Below are 24,431 nucleotides of genomic sequence, written 5' to 3' on the forward strand. Positions count from 1 at the left end.
ATGCCCAAGAATGCTCAAACTACTGCACAACTGCACTCATCTCACACGCCAGTAAAGTAACACTCAAAATTCTCCAAGCCAGGCTTCAGCAATACGTGATCCGTGAACTTCCAGATGTTCAAGCTGGTTTTAGAAAAGGCAGAGGAACCAGAGATCAAATTGCCAACATCCGCTGGATCACTGAAAAAGCAAGAGAGTTCCAGAAAAACATCTATTTCTGCTTTATTGACTATGCCAAAGCCTTTGACTGTGTGGATCATAATAAACTGTGGAAAATTCTGAAAGAGATGGGAATACCAGACCACCTGACCTGCCTCTTGAGAAAATTGTATGCAGGTCAGGAAGCAACAGTTAGAACTGGACATGGAACAACAGACTGGTTCCAAATAGGAAAAGGAGTACGTCAAGGCTGTATATTGTCACCCTGCTTATTTAACTTATATGCAGAGTAAGTACATCATGAGAAACGCTGGGCTGGAAGAAGCACAAGCTGGAAACAAGATTGCTGGGAGAAATATCAATAACCTCAGATATGCAGATGACACCACCCTTATGGCAGAAAGTGAAGAGGAACTAAAAAGCCTCTTGATGAAAGTGAAAGAGGAGAGGCAAGAAGTTGGCTTAAAGCTCAACATTCAGAAAACAAAGATCATGGCATCTGGTCCCATCACTTCATGGCAAATAGATGGGGAAGCAGTGGAAAAAGTGGTTAACTTTATTTTTTAGGGTTCCAAAATCACTGTAGATGGTGATTGCAGCCATGAAATTAAAAGACACTTACTCCTTGGAAGGAAAACTATGACCAACCTAGACAGCAAATTAAAAAGCAGAGATATTTCTTTGCCATCAAAGGTCCATCCAGTCAAGGCTATGGCTTTTCCAATAGTCATGTATGGATGTGTGAGTTGGACTACAAAGAAAGCTGAGTGCCGAAGAATTGATGCTTTTGAACTGTGGTGTTGGAGAAGACTCTTGCGAGTCCCTTGGACTGCAAGGAGATCCAACCAGTCCATCCTAAAGATCAGTCCTGAGTGTTCATTGGAAGGACTGATGCTGAAGCTGAAACTCCAATACTTTGGCCACCTGATGTGAAAAGCTGACTAATTTGAAAAGATCCTGATGCTGGGAAAGATTGAAGGCGAGAGGAGAAGGGGATGACAGAGGATGAGATGGCTGGATGGTATCACTGACTCAATGGACATGAGTTTTTTGTAAACTCCGGGATTTGGTGATGGACAGGGAAGCCTAGCGTGGTGCAGCCCATGGGGTCATAAAGAGTAAATCGTAAATCGCTCAGGATACGACTGAGCGACTGAATTGAACTGACTGAGAAGTATAAAAAAAGAGATGATCTGTTTTAGACACTATGACAGATAACCCACTCCTACGATTTAAATTAGGCTGAAAAGCTCATTACCTCTTTTGGCAATGAGTATATACTGATGGGTTTCTAAGGCTGTAGGTGTTATATGAAAAGTTCTGTTTACTGCTTCAAAACACACAGCTCACTATGGTATAAGACACTTCCATCATTTAATACATTCTGTCACTGTCCTTTTCCTTTTTCACAGTTTGGATGGCAGGTACTTGAGCTTGAACTGCCAACAGAAAACGTCAAGTTATCATCAGACGTCTGACGGCCCTCTCTGAGAGTCCCTTTAGAGCAAAAGGCCCTCCTGCTGGAAGTAAGTGCAAAGAACAAAAGGCATCCACGGATGATTTTAACCAAAGAGGAAACACGAATACAAGCCTCTTCTTAAAGGAGAAACATGGAACCAGAAATGAGTCTTCCTTTAAGAGTCTGGGAATTTTAATTTAGTAAAACTAAGGAATCACAGAAAATTTGTCACTCAAGTAAGTTCATGAACTATCTTGATTTAGAATGAGACATAGAACGTAATTAGTTATGTCACAGCAAGTTAGGCTAGAATCAAAGGTTTCAATTCAAACTACATCAGGTCATACTCTCAACTTTTTTGTAGGCTGTCTATACCAAAGATCCAGGTAGATATGACCACAACCCAAAGTACAGTTATTTAATCTCTTTCAACATAGAAATCCCAATCCTGTATTCGTGTGGTTAAGATTTGCTAACACATCATTGAGGTTGCACGAGGTCTTAAAACATGGCTACTGTAGAGCTCAGTGGTCAGCAGAGGTTCACTGATTGTACTTATTGTTTGTACTTACTGATAATTGCTTAAGAAGTAAGAAACTCAATGTGAATCTCCAGGTTTTTCTTCCATGCCTAATGGAAAAGGATTCTGTTTTCATGTTAAAATCTCAGAATAGTTTCTGTCAATAAAAACAGCAACTTGTCTTTCTTCTGCAACAGCTCAATATAGATGCTAACAGTTTCCAAACCTTAACTGTATGAACAACTTGGTTTTGACAATTAGGCAATAACAAAGCAAATTCAGTAACTGTTATTTTCACTTGAGCCTGGGCTATGGGCAAATCAGAGCAAAATGAATTCAAAGTTCAGTGTGCACCAGGTACTGTCCTCATATTCCGATTTAGGCAATTTGGGGGTGGTGTTCAGAAGTCATCATTGAACAAGCAACAGGTGGGTGAAATACGGATCTTAATAATCAACAATAATAAAGTAGGGTTCTTTTTTTAGGTGGCTGTCCTTCAGGTTTTTCTCTACTTGCCAGTTAGTCTGTAATGAATATACCTGGTTTATTTCTTCATTTAGTTTACTAAGGTTTATAAGATACTTCTCAGTTCACTATGACTTAACTAGGCAAATACCTCTTCCTTATTCTCCCCTTCACCTCTAATCCCACTCTCCGTAACTGATTCCAACTCTCCCTAACACTGACAGTTCTTCCTAGTGCTGGCTCTGCTCATGGGGCTTTACAGACATCAGCTAAGGTGAGCCGCACAACTCTCTGAGGTGGGCTTGTCGCTGTGATCATTTTACAGAAGAGGAAACTGAGGAAGAAGGTTAAGTCACTTTCTCAAGATCACGCAGCCAGTAAGCAGTCCAGGGCCGGAATTCTGAATTCTTATGCTCTGTATATGTACACAATCTCTGTAATACTGCCCAGATGCTCTCTGGCACTGCCTCACCAGTTTGACAGGTTTAATGAGACAGCTCTTCCATGATTTACTTTGAAATTCTCTACTAACTGAGGTTGAGCATCTTTTCATAGATTAGCCACATAGGCCTCCTTCTATAAACTGTTTATTCATACCCTTTAGCACATTTCTCTACTGAATACATTTTCTTATTAATTTGCAAAAAAATCCAATCCATGTATATTCTTGATATGAATCCTTTGTTTTATAAACTCCAAATATTTTCTCACAATCTATTACCTTATTTGCAGCTAATATGACAATGGAATCATACTGGACAAACCATTAGAATTAAGGGATAAGGGATTTCAGTAAGGTTGCTGGGTGTTAAGTGTCAACATAAAAATAGCATTCCTACAGACAGATAACTCATAGCAGAAACAAAAACTAGTTTACCTAGGAATAAACTAATAAAAGAGGTATGAAACTAGGAGGGAGAAAACTATGAAACTTTATTGAGGGACATTAAAAACCCTAAATAAAACAGAGACAGTTCATATTCATAGATGAGATGAGTAAGCTTTTCAAACTGTTAATTCTCAAATTAATCTACAAATTCAAAGCAAGTCCAATAAAAATATTAACAGTGTTTTCACTGAACCTGACACACTGATTATAGAATTCATAGGGAGGATGAAAACAATGCAATTACCTCATCAGACATCAAGACTTACACAGCTATCCAGGGATGAAGACAATGTGGTACTGGCTCAGGGAACAGCCACTAACGAAACGAGGAGGGAACCCGGAAACTCAGCATGCACACACGGAGAACGAGGTGCTATGTGAGGCAAGGACAGGCTCACCCAAGAAGAGAATAGTCACTCTCTTTTGGTTCTAGCACAGTGTCAGTGAAAAATTTCAAAAGCCATCAAAAAAGTGAGAAAATAGTTGAAAACTGGGTTATGGTGTGCCCAAACACTGGGCATTCAGTCCCATCTGGAGGTTTCCCAAGCTTCTTAGAAGCAAACTCATGGAATTCTAAGAAAGGGCAGAGCAAACACCCCAGCTGATAACTTATAGGAGACTCAACACATGTATTTTGGTACTTCTTCTAATTTAAGGCTCCCTAGGTTGATGGCGGATTCTGTTCTCAGAAATGGTGAGAAGTGAGTGTCATGGTTTGGAATTTATGAAATATAGTATTAGCAAAGAGGGCCTCTATGGAGACTGCTCATATAACATACTTGGAGTGGGGAGATAGATATGTCGGAAATATTATACCCTTGACCTCTTTTCCCCAAGGCACCATCTGTCAGCATGCTGCATATCCTTGCTCTGGGATAGAGAAGAGCAACTGAAGTTTACCCAGACAGAAGCTTCCTTGTACCAACAAAATCCTAGTCAACTATTCTAGAAAGACTGGGAAAAAAGAAATCAACTTAAAGCATTTCTTTAAAAGTTAATGATAAAAATGTAACCATGGAAACAAATTATCCCCACACAACCTATATTTTTAAGTAATTTATTCCAATAGAAATATTTCAGAAAACTGTACTTAAATTCAAGTTAGCTTAAGCAAACACACTTAAGATCTCACACTCACATTTGCATATTAAACAGAAATCAAAAGTGAGAGAGGAACCAAGCTGCACGTCACTCCAGGAGGTCATAGTGCAAACGAGTACTTCATCTTTAGTACCTCAAGTTAACCGGGATGAAGGAGAGTAAAAATGGCTTGTGTTTTCCTGTATATTATCATTATTGGATATTCATCCCCACAGATGCCTTTATCTCCTTTAGATTACACTGTGAATGAGCTCCCCATCCCCTCCCCACACATACATACTTCAGTCAGCTGTAAAACAATGGATCTGTCGATAATCAAGGTATAGAAACTCTTGAGTCTGGTGACTTTTATCAGCTACTCTGTCAGATTTAGTAAGTCAATAATTATTGGACTATCTTCTGTGAATAGTTTTAATAGGTGATATCTTCATGGGAAAATTGATATTTGTTACCTGGTATCTAAAGCATAGCTAATTATGAAACTTTCTACTTGTCTATTAAAAAAAAAAAAAAAAAAGCTCAATCCCAAAGCATTCCTTTCATTATGTATTCCTTTAATCCCATCACCACTTTGCAGTCCAAATGACTAGAATCAAACTTTAAATCCTACTAATAACCTTCAAGGACCAGTTAATCCCTTCATTTGGCTTTAAAGACTAAATTTACTTGCCTCCTCTAGAACACACCAGCCCTTTACAAAATGTGAAGAGAGCATTTTGACTCTGTTGAACAATAGTATCTCCAGATCTCAGAGAAGCAAAATGCTTCCACACTTTGTTTTCACTGAGAAAGCTAGCTTAGTCTCTCAACTTCTCTTTAATTTATACCTTGTCATTGTTTTCACTCTCCTGACAGTATCTTCAAGTTAACACTAACCGGTAGGTGAAGCGACCGCTTATTGTTCTGAGTCCTGTTTAATTGTAAGAATGTACTGAACTAAATCTCACTTCTGGGCAAAGGAACTCTCATTTCAGGATTTTAGTAGCTTTTATAGAACCCAAACAAATCTTTCTGGCTGTACTGTATTCTTTTAAGGATTTTCTGAAAGGACTGATAATTGAATCTATGCTCAAAACAATTTCAACAACACAAAATAAAAATAAACTCAGCTGGATGGATGTTCTTCAAAGTTGCTCTTAGGCGTGTTCATCTAAAGGCTGACTTGGAGGGTTTATTTTTAATCTTCTCACCTGGAAGGAGAGGAGCAGGGAAGGAGCTTGTCTGAAAAGACTCAAAGCCAAGGAGGAATGCGATAATAACCCAGAGCGATCCGCACGCATTTTCTTAGACTTGCTGTGAGCAAGAGTAAGCTGGTGGAGAGAGGAATAGCACACACTCCTGAAATAAGAGGAGTAAGAAGCCAAATGATTATTGTCACACTCGATGCCCTAAAGTTGGTCTTCAAATTGATAAGGCACTGAGCAAATTTTCCCCGCACTACAACTGGAGATACCAGTGTAATGAAATAGCTTTCAGAAAGCTTAAAAGTTTGCTCACACAGATCTCTTTTGTTAGAATCCTCTAAATAGGGGGAAAAAAATAAAACAAGTCACCTTAGACACAAGCCATTTTTAAGGAAGCAAAACCAAAAAAGGTTAACTTCACACAGAAAATTGTTATCATCAATGTGTTAAATAACAATGTTTGTTACAAGAAAAGAGAATACTACTCTGGCTGTAAAATTATAAATTTACTATGCCTGAAAGAAATAATATAAAAGAAGAGAGACAGAAAATAAAAGCAAACCCTAAAAGACCACTGAAGAAGTCAGACATACCTCACCACTTGCTTTGTATCACCTATCACGCACCAGCAGTACTACTGTTCCACCAGGACACAGTCAAATTCATTTTCATTTTCAAAAAGGGATCCAATTATTTCAAAAGCCTTTGAGGCAGATGCTTTTTGAAAAAACTGATATTATCCTCTGTTAACAATACTGGTACCTCTTGTTTACAGCAAAAAAAAGATAATATGGTGGTTTAAAAGAACATTGAAAGGGACCATGTCTCAGAAAATAGGAACGAAATCAAGAGTGGATAGTTAATGGGTTAAATCTACTATTATTGACTTTTAAACTAATACCAAGTCCTGTAGTTTTGTTTTTAGCAGTAAAGTCATCTATAACTACAGATTTAACCTAAAAAAAAAAAAGACTTCTGCTCAAATCATTTGGCCAAGTGAATTCTAGTAATCCTAAGAGAGCAATAGGCCAGGCTGCTCTTGGCGGGCCCTGGTTTCAACTAACATACAAGGTGTATACACTAGAGACTGTAAACATTTTTCCCTTCTGTAACAGTGCACATTGGGCTCCTTTATAAACCTTCTAGAAGAGGAATAAAGCCACTTACAGAAACTCTGCAGCTACAAACACCCTAAGTTCCTGACATACAGAAAGATACAATACCAAAACAGTCCATACAGAAGGTAGCACAACAGTCATATGGCATTTTTCGCACAGGAAAACATTTATCATTGAAGCATATGCCTGGGGAGGAAAAAAAATACTCAGACTCAAATTGTTTGGATCCCTTTTCGTACTGTTTACACAAATAATATTTACACAGTGAAGAAAATGTAATAGGAAGGTGTGTTTGATTGGTTCTTTTAATTTTTATAGTTTGGAGGTTATATTAAAAATAATGTCTCTGAAAAAAATAAGTAGAACTCACACACAGAGGGGGCATGAGACCAAAATCAGAGCTCCTCAAGGTCATCATACAGTGATTTTTATAGCTGCATTTTAAAAACCGTTAGAGGTTACTTTTGCATGAAAAATAAGCTTCCATGTTCAAACAGTTAAATGAGATGTGCCTCAAATTGTATTTTGGTTGGTATTATACTGCTGCACCAGGCTGGATAATATACCAATCATTATGCTTATCAAAAACTAGCTTAAATTTAAATTATAATGGAATTTCCAATGAGTTTTTCTTGACTCAGAGAGAAAAAAATGGGCTTAATATTGGTGAAAATTTCAAGCTTGTGAGGTGCTAGTTTACAAATTTATTAAGGGTAGGCCTAGTAAGAGGAGAAAAATTTCATCTTCTCACTAACACGATGCCTAAATATTTAATATTGTAGTATTTATTTTTGCCTGCATTATTATTAGGTCTCATTTGGTGAATTATAAGATCAAAAATTCACCCACACTATTTTAATTCACTTCTCCCACTGGAATTCTCTTTGCTTCAAATGCTAAAGTAGCCTTAAAAAGCAATGAGCAAGCTTTTGAATGGACAAATCTGAAGACAAGAAAACAATGGTGACTTCCGCTACACAGTTCATAGTTTCCGTCAGTCAGAGGCCACAAATCTATGTGTGGTCTAGTCACCAAATCTGAACACTGTTCTCACTCTGCACAAGCAGCCTTGTGTTTAGCGCTGAAAATATCAAACACGTCTTCCACTTGAGCTCTCTCTTTGGCAAAACTGTGCTGTCAGGCTCTGACTTCCAGCTGCCCATCTTCAGCAATATGGTTAGCCTACCACTTAGTCTACTTTAGCTTATTTATGACAAACAGACAAGGTAATAAAAAATCCACAGGGTTCTCATCCACAATGTGTTTTAAAAGCACATACACTGTTAAAAACACTTATTTCTGAAGAGAAACAAACAAGTTAAGAAAATTAAAACAAAAGTCAGATGTGCAAGGTCTCAGAGTAATACTGCTATGCTGGTTATGCAGAGGGGGTCTTTTCCATGCCCAGCGTGGGCTGTGCTGGGAGGTCTCAGCTATGTTCTTGCCCTCTCCAGCTCATGTCATTTCCCACAAAACCAGAAATAGTGGTATTTCTAACTGTACTATGTGAGAAAAATATTTGAACTCTTAATATACTTTTCAAACAGAAAACAAAATTTAAAAATTTAGCAATCTGAGAAAGCTCTTCTACTTTCCAAATGGATATACTTTTAGTTAATTATTCTAACAAGCAATACTTTCTATGTAAGTTTCATGGATTCAAGGATGAAATACTTATGATTAAAAAGGAAAAAGATAAAATTCCCCTAGAATACAATCTGAAAGTTTTTATGTGAGGCCCAAAGTAATAGAAATCTATTAGAAGTTATCAGTCAAAAAGCACTTCTTACTCTGGGCCATAGGCGAAATTCATGCTGCCTCATGAGTTTATAACAGCCAACACACAGCCTTTGTTCAAGTGCCCTTTTTTTTTTTGGTTAAAACTCTAAGGCATTTCACCTTCAAACTTTTTTTTCCTCCTTTTTTTAAACTCAACATTTATTTTGGAAGTTAAATGCATTATTGCATAAAAGAGCTCTCACAAAACTCTCTTGATCAACTATTAACAAAATATGGTTTCATGGTAAGGACCTATTAGTAAATTTTGAGAAAAATGTTTGTGATAAAGGAAAGTTAAGTAGGAAGGAAAGTTTTGATACTCAAAATTTCCAGCCTCTCTTTCACCTTTTTCCCTTTGAAGATTATTCTGTATCCCTTATAATAAAATACATACATGCATACAAACACATGTAGATTCTCTTTTAAACAAATGTGATCCTGAATCTCATATTGAACAAAAATAATGAAAACAATTAAAAAAAAAAACTGGCATTGTGCACATTTAACACTGTAAAAGAAAATATCCTAATAAAATATTGATCCATCACCCTTGACGACAAAAATCACCTGTGAGTGAAAGAAGGGATAATCCACTTAAACCTGAAAACTGTAGTTACTGTAAAATCTTCTTAGAAAAGTTTAGGTTGGGATTACAGTTCTCTACTAAGCAGATATGTGGTCCAACAATGAATTCATATAGAAGGCCAAACTTTAAACCCAGTTAAAAACAACCATGTTTTCTGGAGCCCACTTGAAAAAAGTGTCTGGCATGTGAACACTCAGCCTTTATACCTCCAGCAGGAAATAATGTACCCCATACAGTACTAAATTTCAGAAGTTTAGTGTTTAAAAAAAAAAATCTCCCCTATCCAAAACAAAACAACCCCCCCACCCCACCCCAGTCCCAAACAAACCCCAACAACTCACATTATTAACATTTCTAATTCCTACACTCTTGCTGTGAGAAAGCGCGTTGAGGCCGCTGACTCATGGAAGCTTAAGCAAACCTTTTGGCGAGGCGGCTGGTAGAACCTTACTAAGCTGAAACATCTTCACACTTCAGTTCAAAACCAGCTCCTGATGTCACCCATAAGAAATATGTTTTTCCTTTTAAAGTGTATCTAAAAAAAGGCATTCCCCCCTCCAAAATTAGTACAAAGTTAAAAGAAATGCAAATTAGCTACGATCTATTCCAAGCACAGCACCGCCAGGAGATTCACACGCACTGTTTGGTGTTTCGTGGTGGTTTTCCTTTCATTCTATTAAGGCAGTGGTTTCCACAGGTCAGTTCAGAGATAAGAAGCATGGTCCATGGCAGTTTGTTTTACAGCTCTGATGTGTTCCCTGGGAATATCTCACTTCGTTCCCTGAAATTAGTGCTTTTTTGGTTCAGGACTTCAGAGGCTGAGACGGAGACTCTGGGCTCTGCCTGGCACAGGATTGGTTTGTAGCTGGCACTCTTGCATCAGGTCCTCGCTTTCACTTAGGGTAACAGTTCACCTTGTTCTTTATCACGTTTTTACTCAAAAGTCATCAAGTTTGTAGGAACCTAAAAAATATAAGCATTACAAACTGATAGTATTTGAAAGGTGTTCTTCAAAGTACTATTTCTTATGTTCCCTTGTCATTTTAACTAAGCCCAAAGGAATTTGATAGAAGGTATTGTAATTGTTCATGAATAATGGATAAAATATACTAGAACATTTTTAGAGAAAAACCACTGAGATAAGTTAATACCCTTTCCAGTAAATTGAAATCTGGATGGCAAAATGGGCAGAGACAATACCTTTCTTGTCTAACACAGGGGAGCTCAGTAGACATTTGCTGAGTGAATAAATGAATGAGTGAGGAAAGAGTAAGTATGGCCTTAGTAGGTGTGAGATTCCAGACACACCTGTCATCATTAATTTTCTCATTATACGTATTATAATGAATTCCTACATGCAAATTTTAAAATCAGCATAATTTTATAACAGACATTACTAAGAATTTCTTTGTCATCATGAAATGAGTATAAAAGAATAAAACTCATCACTAGATAAATTCTAATCTGACACTTTGTGACTCTGAAAAATCTACAGGCTATAATAACAGTTGGCTGCTAATAGACTGGATCAAATTTAATTTGATTTCAAATCTAAAATTCAACAATAATTCTTAGAAATATAAATATATTTTGTTCTTAAAAATTAGTTGATGGGTCATCTAGTTAAGGACTAAAGAGGGTTTTGCCATGTTAAAAAAAATGCTCTTAACTTTTACTACCAGTTTTCCAAAGCTGTGCTGGTAGAGATATTCATGTATCAGTAGTCATTGCTGTGTCCTTTAGAAGAGTTTAACAGTTCTCCCTCTCTTTTCTTAGTTGTGGCATGCAGATGCTTAGCTGAGGCATATGGGATCTGGTTCCCTGACTAGGGTTAGAACCAGGTCCCCTGCACTCGGAGCATGGAGTCTTAACCACTGGCCCACCAGGGAAGTTAAAAAGAGGGTAACAGTTCTTTAACAACCTTTTCCTGAAAACCTAGGACACTAAAAAAAAAGATTAATCTCTTACACATGTCAGCTTCTGAATGAAAAATTATTTGATGATGTAATCATAAGTGAATTATAAATAAAATACAGTATGAAGAGACGAGTACTTAAAGTATAAATTCTCAGGTCTGGTTATAAGAAATCCATATTTAAATAAGGCAAAATTTTCATTTCCTCCTAAGTTGCCTGATGATGGTTTAAGATGTTGTATTTGAGTTACAGTCTTCTACTAAGTTTTCAAATTTCATGGCTTCAATTTATAAATTTGCTACTTCTCTCATTCTTCTAAGTATAGCAACAAACAAACTGAAAAAACAAAACCAAACCATTTATACACATCTGGTTAACTTTTTCAGCATGAAGATCCACTAATACAGTAAAAGAAACTGAATCTCTATGCTGGTATGCATACACTCTCTAGATTAACCTTGAAATCTTCAGATTAAAAAAAATGATACAATACTTTAAGGCCACATTTAAAGAAAATGTATGCATGCAACTGAATCCTCAAGAACTTGGTTTAGGCAAAAGAAGGTCTGTTTCCTTCATCCTGTCCCAGACACTAATTTGACAAGGGCAAGGATGTAATTTTTGCTTTATTATTTTTAAAACAAAAATTATAAGAGAACAAAGCCCATTCCAACAATATTTAAGAACGCATCTACAGAATGAAGACAGACTTTGTGTCTTAGGTCCACCATTTTTTAATTTTGTTTGTTTGTTTTACTTTTTTTATTTGTTTGACCTTGTCGAGGTCATTTATTAGCATTTTTAAGCCTTACTTTCTTCCTATACCAAAAAAGCGGTTATAACTTAGGTACTGATAGCACATGGTAAAAAACACATTTATAAGCTTTATAAACTTCTACAATGTATTATATAATTCAAAATTAGCTACTGATAATATTTACCATATACTTCTGTATTTCAGTACCTACAGGCAATAAACTTTTCAACTAAAAACTGGCCAAAAAGAGTGTAAAAACTTTTAACTCCAGTTATATTTATGTCTGCCCTCCCAATTCATTGTTCAACTTTAAATCAGCAGCAGGATTTGGGGAACACAGCACTATGGATTCATTCCTCTTTGCAGCCGAGTTCCCATCATAGACCTCTGTGGGTTAGGCCATCTTTGTTTCAGTGAAATAAAAACAAGGAAAAAGTCCAAATCGTTTTGGGTTTCACTGCAAGCATAGGAACCCACATAAATTGTCAACAGAACAAATAGAGATGCATCAGAATAATTGTTGGCAAGGTACCATCAAATTTTTAACCTCTGAAGCTACGTTTCCTTGCCTCTCATTCCCATTCTTCTGACACAGGCTACACCTCCCTATTTTGAACACCTTAAAGCTTGTTTCACCTTCAGGGTCTTTGCACTTCCCTTCCTTTCACCAGAACTCTGCTCTCCCTTATCTTCACGTGGCTCTTCCCTCCTGTCATTCACGTCACTGTCATCTCCTTAGGGACACCTCTGCTGTTCACTCTTAATTTATTTAAAGTTGACTTTACTCCCATCCCTTCATATCACCTAATTCTATTTTGCTGCCTTCAAAGAGTTTTTACTTTTTGAAATGCTGTTATTTGTTCACTTGTTTATTGTCCATCTCCCTCACTAAAATGTGGACCTCACGTCTTGCTGACTGTGGTCAACAAAAAAAGAACATAAACAACACAGTTTTTCTACTTCATTCCAAAAATCAGTCCACATACTTCTCTTTCCAGCTCTTTTAAATACATTCCCAGTTTATGGACTCTTCTGAGGATGAAGAGAAATGCTCACCTGTTGTTTGTTGCTTTGGCAGGCTGCACTCAAATGCTTGAACCACAGCATTGCATTCATCCTACTGCCTGCTTGAAACTTGTACGAATTTCCTAAAATTATTAAAAACAAGGGGAAAACAACAAAAATTGATGAGAGTTCTCAGTCTCAGTTTATTTCTCTATCACCTGATTTTCCAATACAGAGTTCCATATGCTACATTCACAAGCTATAATTTATTCAGAAAGTCACTGCTTTGCTATTCATCAATTGGAAGAGAAGTATTTTGTTTTCTTACATGATCTTTAAGTATACCTAAATAAAACAATTGTTTGGCTTCTCTACATTTGTATGCATGGATGAGAGTACAGAATATCAGTTCTCAGCACTATTTAGATGACCTAAATACTAGTAGCTGCTAAGACTAAATTTTTATAGGCCAAAATGTTCTAACATGTTTAACACTTAAACATTAGCTATTTAATGTGATTAAGGATTAATCAGCTAACATCAATATAACCTATGCTTTTAGTTTTTACTTACATTTGTCAAAATTATTAGAGAAGTTCCTAGGTCTAATAAGGGTTTATGTGAAAAATCTGAGAAAGCACCTTTTTCTCTTTTAGAAAATTAGAAATTCATTTGTTTCATTTGTGACATATATATTTAGACCTTGAAAGTGAAAGTGTTAGTCATTCAGTCTCATACGACTCTGTGACCCCAAGGACCGTAGCCTGCCAGGCTCCTCTGTCCATGGAATTCTCCAGGTAAGAATACTGGAGTGGGTTGCTATTCCCTTCCTCCAGGGGATCTTCTTGATCCAGGGATCAAACCTGGGTCTCCTGCATTGGTAGGCAGATTCTTTACCATCTAAGTTACTAGGAAAGACCATTTAGACCTTATGTTGACTAATAAAAAACTGATACACGATAAGAGTATTTTTATACATTTATATGTATTAAGGTAATAAACTGAGAAAAGAAGGGATTCATGTAGTATAGGCTGCCCTAAGTTAAGCTTAGTTCTCCTTCTCACTGACCTGAGTTGTTCTTATTTCCCAGTTCTTACTGACTTCTACTCTTTCCTTTATAACTACATCCAGTGATTCAGGAGCCTCATCTGATCTATATGTAGGCTTTATTCAGCTCTTCTTTGAGATTTTAACAATCAAAGACTTATTCATTTTCAGAAGCAAAAGTTCTCTTCACCATATGTTTAATTATTCAAATAACATTTTTTGCTTGTTGAACCCAGATCAAACATCAGATCAACCTAAATAACAGGCATATCTGACAAGCTGGCCACAGGGGCCATTTATCTACTCTTCTTCCTGAAAAAGGCTGTCAGTATAGATTTCATAAAAACCTTGTACTCAGAAGTAGTTCTATCAAGTACACTAAGGAATCAACGATTCCCTTGGAGAAGGAAGATGCGAAACGATTTCCTTTCTGGCTTCCTCTGTGGTGCTCATCAATGGCTGGCAGATGTTATAAAGCAAGAGCTACAATCATGTGAGGATCTGTTCTGATGATCACTGAGGTCCCCACGACACACACAAGCAGGGTAAGGAGACACACGACCTGATTCTACACGGCCCACCCTCCAGCCTCTCTCGTGCATTCTAAAAACTCCTGTGGTTAACAGCCAATAATGTTACTCATAAATGTCTCTACATATTATACAGTTAAGTCATTTCAGTCGTGTCCAACTCTGTGCGACCCCACAGACGGCAGCCCACCAGGCTCCTCCATCCCTGGGATTCTCCAGGCAAAAATACTGGAGTGGGTTGCCATTTCCTTCTCCAACGCATGCATGCATGCTAAGTTGCTTCAGTCCGACTCTATGCGACCCTATGGACAGCAGCCCACCAGGCTCCTCTGTCCACAGGATTCTCTAGGCAAGAATACTGGAGTGGGTTGCCATTTCCTTCTCCACTACATATTATAACCAAAGAATTATAATTAAAATTATACTTATATGGAAAGTGGTTTGAGTCAAATAACCAATTAATTTAATTAAAAATAATGGAACACAAACCATTTAAAGGAAAACTTTTGCCACATTCAGAATTTAACAATAACAATTTATTCAAGATATAAATGAAGGGGTATTGCATATTGTAAATCTGAGATTTTAAAGTAACAGTGTTTTATAGATTCTCAAATTCCCTCTTTCTTTTCTTGATTATTAGCTCTTCAAGCTTATTCCCATGTAGCAAAGAAAATAAGCTTATTAAAGAAGCAATTAATAGATACTGATATCTAAAAATATTGGCATAATTAGCATACATCACATGACAGAAATATTTCCTAAGAGGTGGAACAATATAAGCAATGCCCCCAGTTGAGTATTCCAGTTAAACTAAAATTTGGGTTATCTAAAGTTGTATAGTAACCCCTAGTTATTTCAATGATTCACCTTTCTCAGAGTCAGTAAGCAAGAAGAGATCCGGATGTTCTGGGTCATCAGCCATCATCACCATCCATCCTACTACAGACACGTTCTTATTTGATGTTGATTTAAACTGAGAGACAAAAAAAATAATAAAAACACAAAATTTATGGCTTATCCTAAGTAAAAACTTATTGTTAAAAAGTGTATTTTCAGTTTCTCCTAGGGAGAGACAAGATTTCCTGCTGGTTGGCTCTGCTCCAGCCTCTTACTACTAAATTCCATGTAGGCATGCCCTCTTCAGATCATCTCCTACTTTCCAGATCTTTCCCAGCTTCAACTCTTTATCAAAAGTTTAACTGTCAGGCTTCCCTGGTGGCTCAGTGGTAAAGAATCCACCTGTCGAGGCAGGAGACACAGGTTCGATCCCTGATTCAGGAAGATTCCACATGCCGTGAAGCAACTAAGCCTGTGTGCTACAACTATTGAGCCTATATTCTGGAGCCCGGGAGCCACAACTCAAATATTATCAACTCAGTTGATGTAAAATAAAAGCATTTGTTAGAATATAATGCATATTTGTGGTAGACTTGGAATTTATTTTTTTGTTTGTTTGGTAGATACTGTTACTGAATTAGGAAATTCCCTTCCAAGGAATTCAACAGTACCTACTAAACAAACAAAAGAAACAAACGACACTCCCCTCTTCCCCCAACCAACTAAAAAAAAAAAAAAAAAAAAAAAAAACAACAACAAAACAAAAAACCTGAACAAAGTATACAGGAAAGAAAAACACAAAATAAAATAAAACCCAAACTAAAATTCTGCAATATACGCTCAAGGGTAAAATGCATAAAACATTTCAAAGTCAGTTTCAAGACAAGGATGCCTACCATTGCTACTTTCATCCAATACTGAACTGGAAGACCTAGTCAGCATAATAAGAGAACAAAAAAGAAATAAAAGGTAAAAGGATGAGGAAGAAATAAAACTGCCATCACTTGCAGATAGTATTATCCATTCAGTTCAGAAAATCCACCAAACTAATAAGAAAAATGAGCAAGGATGCTTGGAAAAGATCACTATAAAAGTCATCTGCAATTTTATACACTAGAACTATAAAAGTCACTTCTAAGAAAGGTACCTAGGAATATATGTAACAAAAGACATACAGGAAAGTATAACAGTCAAAAGACATTCAAGAAGACCTAAATCAACAGAAAAATACCATGAGATGAAGAAAAAGGTTCAGTGTTGCAAAGATGTCAATTCACCCTTAATTGATCTACAGATTTAGTGTCATTTCAATAAAAAATTCAGTAGGGTTTTATGTGGAACTTGAGAAGCTGATTCTGAAATTTGTGTGTAAGACAAAGGATCAGAAGCAGCCAAGATGCTCCTGAAGAATTAGGCAGGACTTGCCTTGCTACACAACAAGACTTACAGATCTATAGTAACTGAGACTGTGAGTTACTAGGACAGGGAGAGACTGACAGGGCAATGGAAGTCTGGAAAGCAATCTGTGAATACTGATGCCAACTCAAACGACAAACATGGGCTCTGCAGACCAGCCAAGTAAGAACGGACTGTTCAACACATGGTGTCAGGAAAATAACCTCTCCAGGCAGATAAATAAAAATGAATGCCTATTTCATAACACATCTCACATATACCCTCCTCTGACTTCAAGTGGGTCAATGATTTTAAAGCAAACTGTAAAACTTTACTAGTAGAAAATACAGAACATTTTGATGAACTCACGTTAGAGAAGGATTTAAAAAATATGACTCAGGAAGTATTAAGCATAAAAGATAAATTTTATTACTTTAAAACTAAGAACCATTCACTAAAAGATCACAAAGAGAGTGAAACAAAAACTGAACAAATTGGAAGATATTAGTAATACATAATTGCTAATAAGTATCCAGAATATATATAAGGAAATTTTTACCAATTAGTAAGAAAACAAATTATTCAATAAGCAAAATAATTTATCCAGGCATTTTATAGAAGAAACACAAATAGCTAGTAAACATGAAAAAAATTATTTCAAACATTAATAATCCGGGGTATATGCATTAAAATCACAAAGTATGGACTTCCCTGGTGATCCAGTGGTTAAGATTCTGCATTTGCAATGCAGGGGTCATGGGTCTGATTTTGGTCGGGGAACTAAGATCCTTATCATGGCTGATAAGGAAGAAGATGCTATCTGGGAAGACTTGGATGATTCTTCTTATGCTGGGTGGAGTCATATACGTGTTTATTTATTATTCTTTAAAATATACACATATACAATATATCTTCTTCTGCATGTATATATTTCACAATTTTAAAGAAATGGGAAAAAGAAGGAACATATCACATTATTTTTAACAACATGGTTACAGCAAAAATGAAAGCCAAAGGAATTAGGAACTAGCTTTAATAGGATGAAGAGGGCTTCCCTGGTGGCTCAGCAGTAAAGAATCGGCCTGCCAATGCAGGAGACACAGGTTCAATCCTTGGGTCAGGAAGATCCCTTGAAGAAGGAATAGACAGAGGAGGCTGGAGGGCTACAGTCTATGGGATTGCAAAACCGTTGGACACGATTTAGCAACAACAATGCTGCGAAGAATCAAACTGGCAAAACATAGCTATCTGATAGTTTTATAGTTTATATCAAAGCATACAGCATGATTTTCTAATATCTTTTCTTAGACCCAAAAACCTCTGCATAAATTGCTTTTTTTCAGTAATAATAATAAAAACTCAAGCAATATAAGCCCATTCACAGAGTGCAAATGCCCTCGACCACCAGCTGAACCTCATCCTGCTCCCAGAATTTACCGTCCTTTGGGGTGTAGTCCTCTGGACCTTTCTGTCTGCATTACACCAAAGACTTCTTGTTGTTGTTGGTTTTCATATACAAATGGGGGTATACTTATACTCTGACTTGTGGTTTTTACCCATCATATTTCCTTAATAATAAGTATTTTCAGTGTTTGCAGACTGCTGATACTATAAATAGAACAGGAATATTCTTCTATAGATATCTTTGTGCATTAGCTTAATGATTTTCAAAGAACAGATTTTCAGATAAAGAATCACTGGTTATTATTAAGTTAAATGCTGAGTAGGACTGTCCACCACAAAAAGTACCAATTTAAATTTCTGCCAGCTTTGGGTCATAGTCTGTTTCCCTACATCATGGCCAATGCTACATTATCAATCTTTAAAATTTCTGCCTAATGGTCAAAAAAAAGCATTTCTTTAATCTGCCTTTTTGATAGCTAGTGAGGTTCATCACCTTTTCATGTACATTTACCATTTATATTCACTTTCTATTTATCTCCCTATTTCATCTTTCCACTGTTGTTTTATCCTTACTGAGTTGCGGAAGGTCTTTACATATGTTACAGACTTCTTTTTCGGGTGTAGACTTTGTTTTTAACTTATCTAACAGTATTTATTCACTCATTATGATGCAGAGAGGTTCAAAGATATCTGCAAACTTTTAAAAGTTATAATGAATATACTTTCATTATAAATAGTTTTACAGTGAATGCTTTCATTTTAAAACATTAAGAAGTCATACTCCTCTCTTGTCTATTCCCAAGTCTGCTCTTTTCCTCACATGCAAAGAAAAAAAAAATTCATACTTTACAAAGCAATAAAACAGGTGTAGGTTTCCACATTTCTTCCTCCTGCATTTATTTACATATAGGAACACATATATTTTTATTAGTGACTTTTTTCCTCCTCCAGCTTTTAATTTTGAAAAAGTTCAAACTACTAAGAATGCTACAAGGATTACCCATATATCTACATTTTGCATTTGCTTGATCTCTTTGAACATTTAAATGTAAGCATCAGACATAATATTGAACCCTAAATATTTCAACATGTATCTTCTAAGAATATACTGATATTACTATATAATCACAATGGTTCACATTTAAGAAATTTAATGGACATAATCATATAAAGTCCATTATTATAATTTCTTTGATTGTCCTAATTATGAACTTTACAGCTTAAAAGAATTACCTCCAAGATTAGACCAAGGTACATACACTGCATTTAGTTATCAAGACTCTTCAAGTTTCTCTTAATTTAGAACATTCCTTCTATCCCTCTTTCTACTCTAGCTGTCAAATTTTGGTCTTAAGAATCCAAGCCAGTGGTCTTACACAATGTTCCATGATGTGGATTTGATTGCGTCCTCATGATTAAATTTTTGACAAGAACACCACACAGGTGATGCTCTGTTTATATATTTTAATCCCACACCTACTGCTTATCTATAGCCAATATTTTCTTTCAATGTGCATTTTAACTTTTGTTTGAAAATGATTAAAAACATTTTTCTCCACTGCTTTTAGTTCTGTGCCCTTTTTCTATCCTAAAATTGGATAAATATAAACATGGACTTGTCTCCATACTGCTTTGTTATTATAATTCTTTTTTTTAATCTTAACAGTTTAAACTAGAAAAGATGAGGAACACAGTCCATTTCCTTGGCACTCAATCTGGCTCCCTCACAGCCCACTAGGCTCTAATATCTAAACATTTCATATGCATTATTTATCACTTCATACAATTATAAACCCAAACTAGCTGTGTAAGTACCTATACTAAACACAAAAAGATACTTAACATATGTATTAGATAACAAATTCAGTTATTTTATCAATTCTCTAGTTTGGCTTCTAATTACAGTTAGGAAAAAATAAAAAAAATTTTATACATTTTACTTCCTTGTAATAGTCAACTAAGTGAAATCTAGCCAAGTCTCTCAAAGTGGCTAAGTGAACAGTTAACTATATCTGAAGATTATAATTCAGCTATATTAACCTTTTTTTTCCCCCTCCTTTGAGTACAGAATACTAACCAGAGGCAATTACTTTGCAAAACATTCTAGTGAAACTAAACTGTGGCTTTGTCAGGTATGTGGGCATTCTAGTCTATCCTTCACTTTAATGTGAGGATTAGATCTAGACATTTATAATACTGAACAAAAAGGTTGGTGCCTTTTAGGCACAATTAAAAAATGATACAATGTATCATTTAAGGAAACCTAAGTGGCAAACTCTAAAGAAAAGCCAGGCAATGAGTAACATGAATTCAGGACAGTAATAGGGTATGGGTACAGCTGATAAAGAAAGGCAGGTGATGCTATCTTATTACAGCATTTCCCACATTTATGTAAACCAAAACTGTATTTTTCTCTATTCCTGGTTTGATTAAAGGGCTAAAACTGTGAGAATAAAGAAAAGCTTCTCTGTATAATGATAATGTTTAAAGTTGAACTTATAACTGGCCTCATCCAACCAAACTTCAAACTAGGGATTTTCTCACTAAAAGGAAAAAACAAATACTTTGGTGAAGTAATACCTGATATTAAAATACATGCAATATGTATGTGTTATTGTTTTTGAGAGCCAGCCATTGTTGGAAAAAAAAAACATACAGTGATAATTGCCAAAAAGAAAAAAAAAGGGGGCATTTCTGAATTACACAGTATCACTAGATAATTTATAAATAGTAAAAGAACTTAATTTTTTTTCTCAGTGGCTTACTTACCTTTCCTCAATATGGTAAACCACTTAATTCCCCCCACCCTCAAAATACACAATTTAGAAATAAATTCCTCTCCAAGAGATAATGCAAAGCAGAAGATTATTTTCCTTTCAAATGGTGTATCACTGGCATACAAAGACAGACAGCATGCAAAAGAAGATTTATAGCAAGATTCTACATTTATAGCAAGATTCTACAAGAAAAGAGTTTTTCGAGGCATCTTTCAAGCACAAGAAGGTGACGATAGTAACCTTAGTAACTATTATTCCTCTTCACTGTTGGAAAAATCACTCAATCAGAGACTGAGGTGGAAAGAACTGCAGATGCTGGTCCTATTTTTCATACTTTACAAATTAGGAAATGACATTCCAAGGCAACAGTTTTCAACCATTTTTTCTGAAACAAAAAACCCCAGGTTTGGGAGGGCTTGGACATGAAGATAAGATAATGGCAGGGTGCAGTTTTAACATTTGCAAAGAAAAAACAGTATTCAAAAAAGGAACTTCAGAATATGGAAGTTATTCCAAGACCTTTCTTAGGATCATGTTACTAAACAAAAATAATTCCATTACAATACTCATACAAAGAAAGTCTAAGAACTTTTGGGTTAGAAAGTGGGGAAAAAACCCCAAACCCTCACATCCCATAAGGACTACTTTCCTTACCACCATATAGAGGCCGTGAAACTGTTAACGACTTGGAACAGGAATACGTACATGTTTTCTTTCTGTAGCCTTTAGAGATTTGGCAGCATAGTAGAAAAGCTGCGTCCCACACAAAGCTGCCCAATATTTTGTCCAAGATGCTACCTGGAGAGGACAGACACATGAATATACTACTCAAATGCTACCGGCTTCTCAGTCACTGTTCCTCATTGCCAAAGAGGCATTCCACTTCACTTCCACCACCTTAGCTTTGAGTTTGATCACTTCTGAAATCTTTATCTCAAATATTCTTACCACGTCTACTTGATACATTCTACTTAGGACTGACAAAACAAAATTGGCTGAATTCTGTTTTTTAGAGTTTTCTCTATTTTCTATTCCTTCTAAAAATACTCCTTAACAGGATATACTTTCAAGATTCTCCAAGAACTATATTAGGGAGCAAAGAGAAGTACAGGAGCATATTGATTTAAATACCTGAAGTGTATAATTTAACCAAAATCTATTAATATGTGGCAGGTATAATAACACTTTAAATAACATTGTGAGGCAAAATATATTTTAAATTATTTCAAGTGTATTATATAGCTGGTTTTATTTCAATTGTCTTCATTTTTTTAAGGATCTTATTCATTTGCTTATTTTTAGACATGTTTTAAAATATAAAATAATTCTTACTGTTGGCTTCTTGCCTTCTTTTAACAAAGTTTTTCTCCTGAGAACACCTTGAATAGTAACAGCCCCTGGATATAAATGTACTGCCAAATCCTCTGATTCTGCAGAACTATAAAAGTGAAAAGAAAAGAACATATAAGCACTTGAGTAATTATCAAGTAGGTATTTAAATAAAATTTAATTATTTTCAATTTTAAGACTGCTACTTTTTTAAGAATGAGAAGACACTGACAATTACAAAGGTTTACTGATCTGAAATTTACAAGCTGTCACAAAATGAATCAGGCAGTTATTAAAGTCAGCAGATGGTTAAAAAACGCATTTTACTGCATATCTGAACAAGCATAATTCAGAAAGAATACAGTGATTCACTTTAGTAAAGAGTAAATTAGGGATTCAAGACTTTTCTTCTCAACATGTCATACTGCAGCACTGCTGATACCTTTTTTTCCCCAGAAGAAACTCAAGTTCTGGTAGGAAAGGTGAGGACTCTATATGTTAAAAGTCTTTTTAAGCATATAAAACGCAAAATAAAAATATCAGAAAATCAAAAAAGGAAAAAAAGCAAAAGAAAATACATGCTCAATTCCAAAATAGGTGACAGAAGTAAAAAAGGCAACTAACAACATATTAAAAAATCAAACTTACTGCAATAAAATTTAATGACATTTTAATGTCATCAGTGCATCTAAGTGATTAAAGCCTAACAACTCTGCAAGAAAGGATTAACTAAAACTCAAGATTGCTTCCATCACAGAATAATCAAACATTTAAATATCTTTCCCCAACTCATTTAAGGTCCTACAGTTAAGAACAGAACAATTTTTATGAGTCAATTAAAACATATACACTGATGAAAAAAAAAATCTGTCATTCTCCAGTGATTTGATGTGAGCTGCAGAATTTCTACAACAGTGATGAAAACTGAAGTTTATCTCTTTTTGATTGTCTAGGTGCTCTCAATGACTTAAAAACCTAGAAACCACCAGAAATTTCATGCTGGAGCTATTTATATCCAAGGAGATTAGACACTATTAAACTGACATAAAATTAACTTTAAAATGTTTGCTATTGCATTGTCTCATGAGAATTGGTTGATTATTCACTACCATTAACCTCCAGTCCCCAATCAATCTACCATCTTTATTTTCTTCAGCAGCTAATGTAGTGCAGAAGGAGATCAGGATTAACTAGATAACCAAATGAACATGAGTTAAATACACAAATATTATTTCATAAAACAGACTTGTTTAAATTCAGACCTGCAGTTAATCTGAAAAATCCTTAAAAAAGACAAACTGAATGTAGTAAATTCTTTGATTGCAGCCTTTGAAAAACAAGTGGGTTTTTGCACTGCTCCTCTAATAATCAGCAATGTTAGAAAGACCTGTGCAGTTAAAAAGCTACTGATTTGGATTATTTAAAGAATGTGACATAAAGATGCAAATTTTAGCAATTAGCTCTGTGGATCAGAAAGAATACTTCAAATTTATCTCTAGATTAAATCTTGGAAAGAAAGTTTTCATGGGCATTTAATTTAGCTTTGAAACCAATTATCTGAGAAAGAACAGAAGTAATGTGAGACCACACCTATGAAAGCCAGTCACCACCACCAGAGGGGAGTTCTGTGACCCCTGAATGCAGGGGGATTGTACCTGCTGGCCTTCATGTGGCTTCGATAGCCATTTCGTGCCACTCTTGTCACCGGGCCGAGAGAATGGTATAATCTGTTCCTGTTGGATTCCATTATAAATTGCATATATTACTTTTATTTACATAGTCATCATCAATAACCTAGAACAGTATAATAATTTTTGTGTAATACAGCTTTCATAATAATTTCTTTGTGTAATACAGCTTTCATAATAATTTCTTCATGTAATACAGCTTTCTAAATCCTACAAAAGGATAGTATATGATTGCTCCTTTTTTTTTAAAAAAGCATGCAGCACAGATTTTAAATTATTATTTTCTTCTACCATTGACTATAAATACTTGAGGTTGCTTCTTAAACCATGTATTTATATACACATTCATTTTCACAAATTTACTAAAATAAAGAAGTATTTATATCCAAACAAAGCCTGAAATCCTTTTATTTATATTCCAGTTCTTAGATTCCACTTTATATATGGTACCTGGATTTATAGAATAATAATTTTTTATTATA

The 24,431-nt window shown here is 35.6% G+C and overlaps 1 protein-coding gene across 10 annotated transcripts in view; it reads right to left on the reverse strand.

Moving 5' to 3' along the window:
- Nucleotides 1-3,512: 3,512 nt before the first annotated feature.
- RALGPS2 (Ral GEF with PH domain and SH3 binding motif 2) overlaps nt 3,513-24,431 on the reverse strand; it is a 163,734-nt gene continuing 142,815 nt past the window's right edge. For 5 of the 10 annotated variants that reach the window (XM_086343613.1, XM_086343619.1, XM_086343614.1 and 2 more), the window contains 6 exons: nt 23,917-23,994; nt 22,265-22,370; nt 21,638-21,730; nt 15,387-15,492; nt 12,990-13,081; nt 4,536-10,223 (listed from right to left, as the gene is read on the reverse strand). In XM_086343613.1, coding sequence (XP_086199739.1) covers nt 10,194-10,223; nt 12,990-13,081; nt 15,387-15,492; nt 21,638-21,730; nt 22,265-22,370; nt 23,917-23,994 — 505 coding nt within the window. In that variant the 3' untranslated portion in view covers nt 4,536-10,193. Of the gene's footprint in view, nt 10,224-12,989; nt 13,082-15,386; nt 15,493-17,155; nt 17,922-21,637; nt 21,731-22,264; nt 22,371-23,916; nt 23,995-24,431 lie in introns of those variants that run through there. The other 5 variants (XM_086343615.1, XM_086343616.1, XM_086343620.1 and 2 more) reach the window with 4 other exon arrangements.

The sequence above is a fragment of the Bos grunniens genome, chromosome 16 (assembly GCF_055505025.1).
Source record: "Bos grunniens cultivar Pamir isolate PY7600 chromosome 16, Bosgru_T2T1.0, whole genome shotgun sequence".
NCBI lineage: Eukaryota > Metazoa > Chordata > Mammalia > Artiodactyla > Bovidae > Bos > Bos grunniens.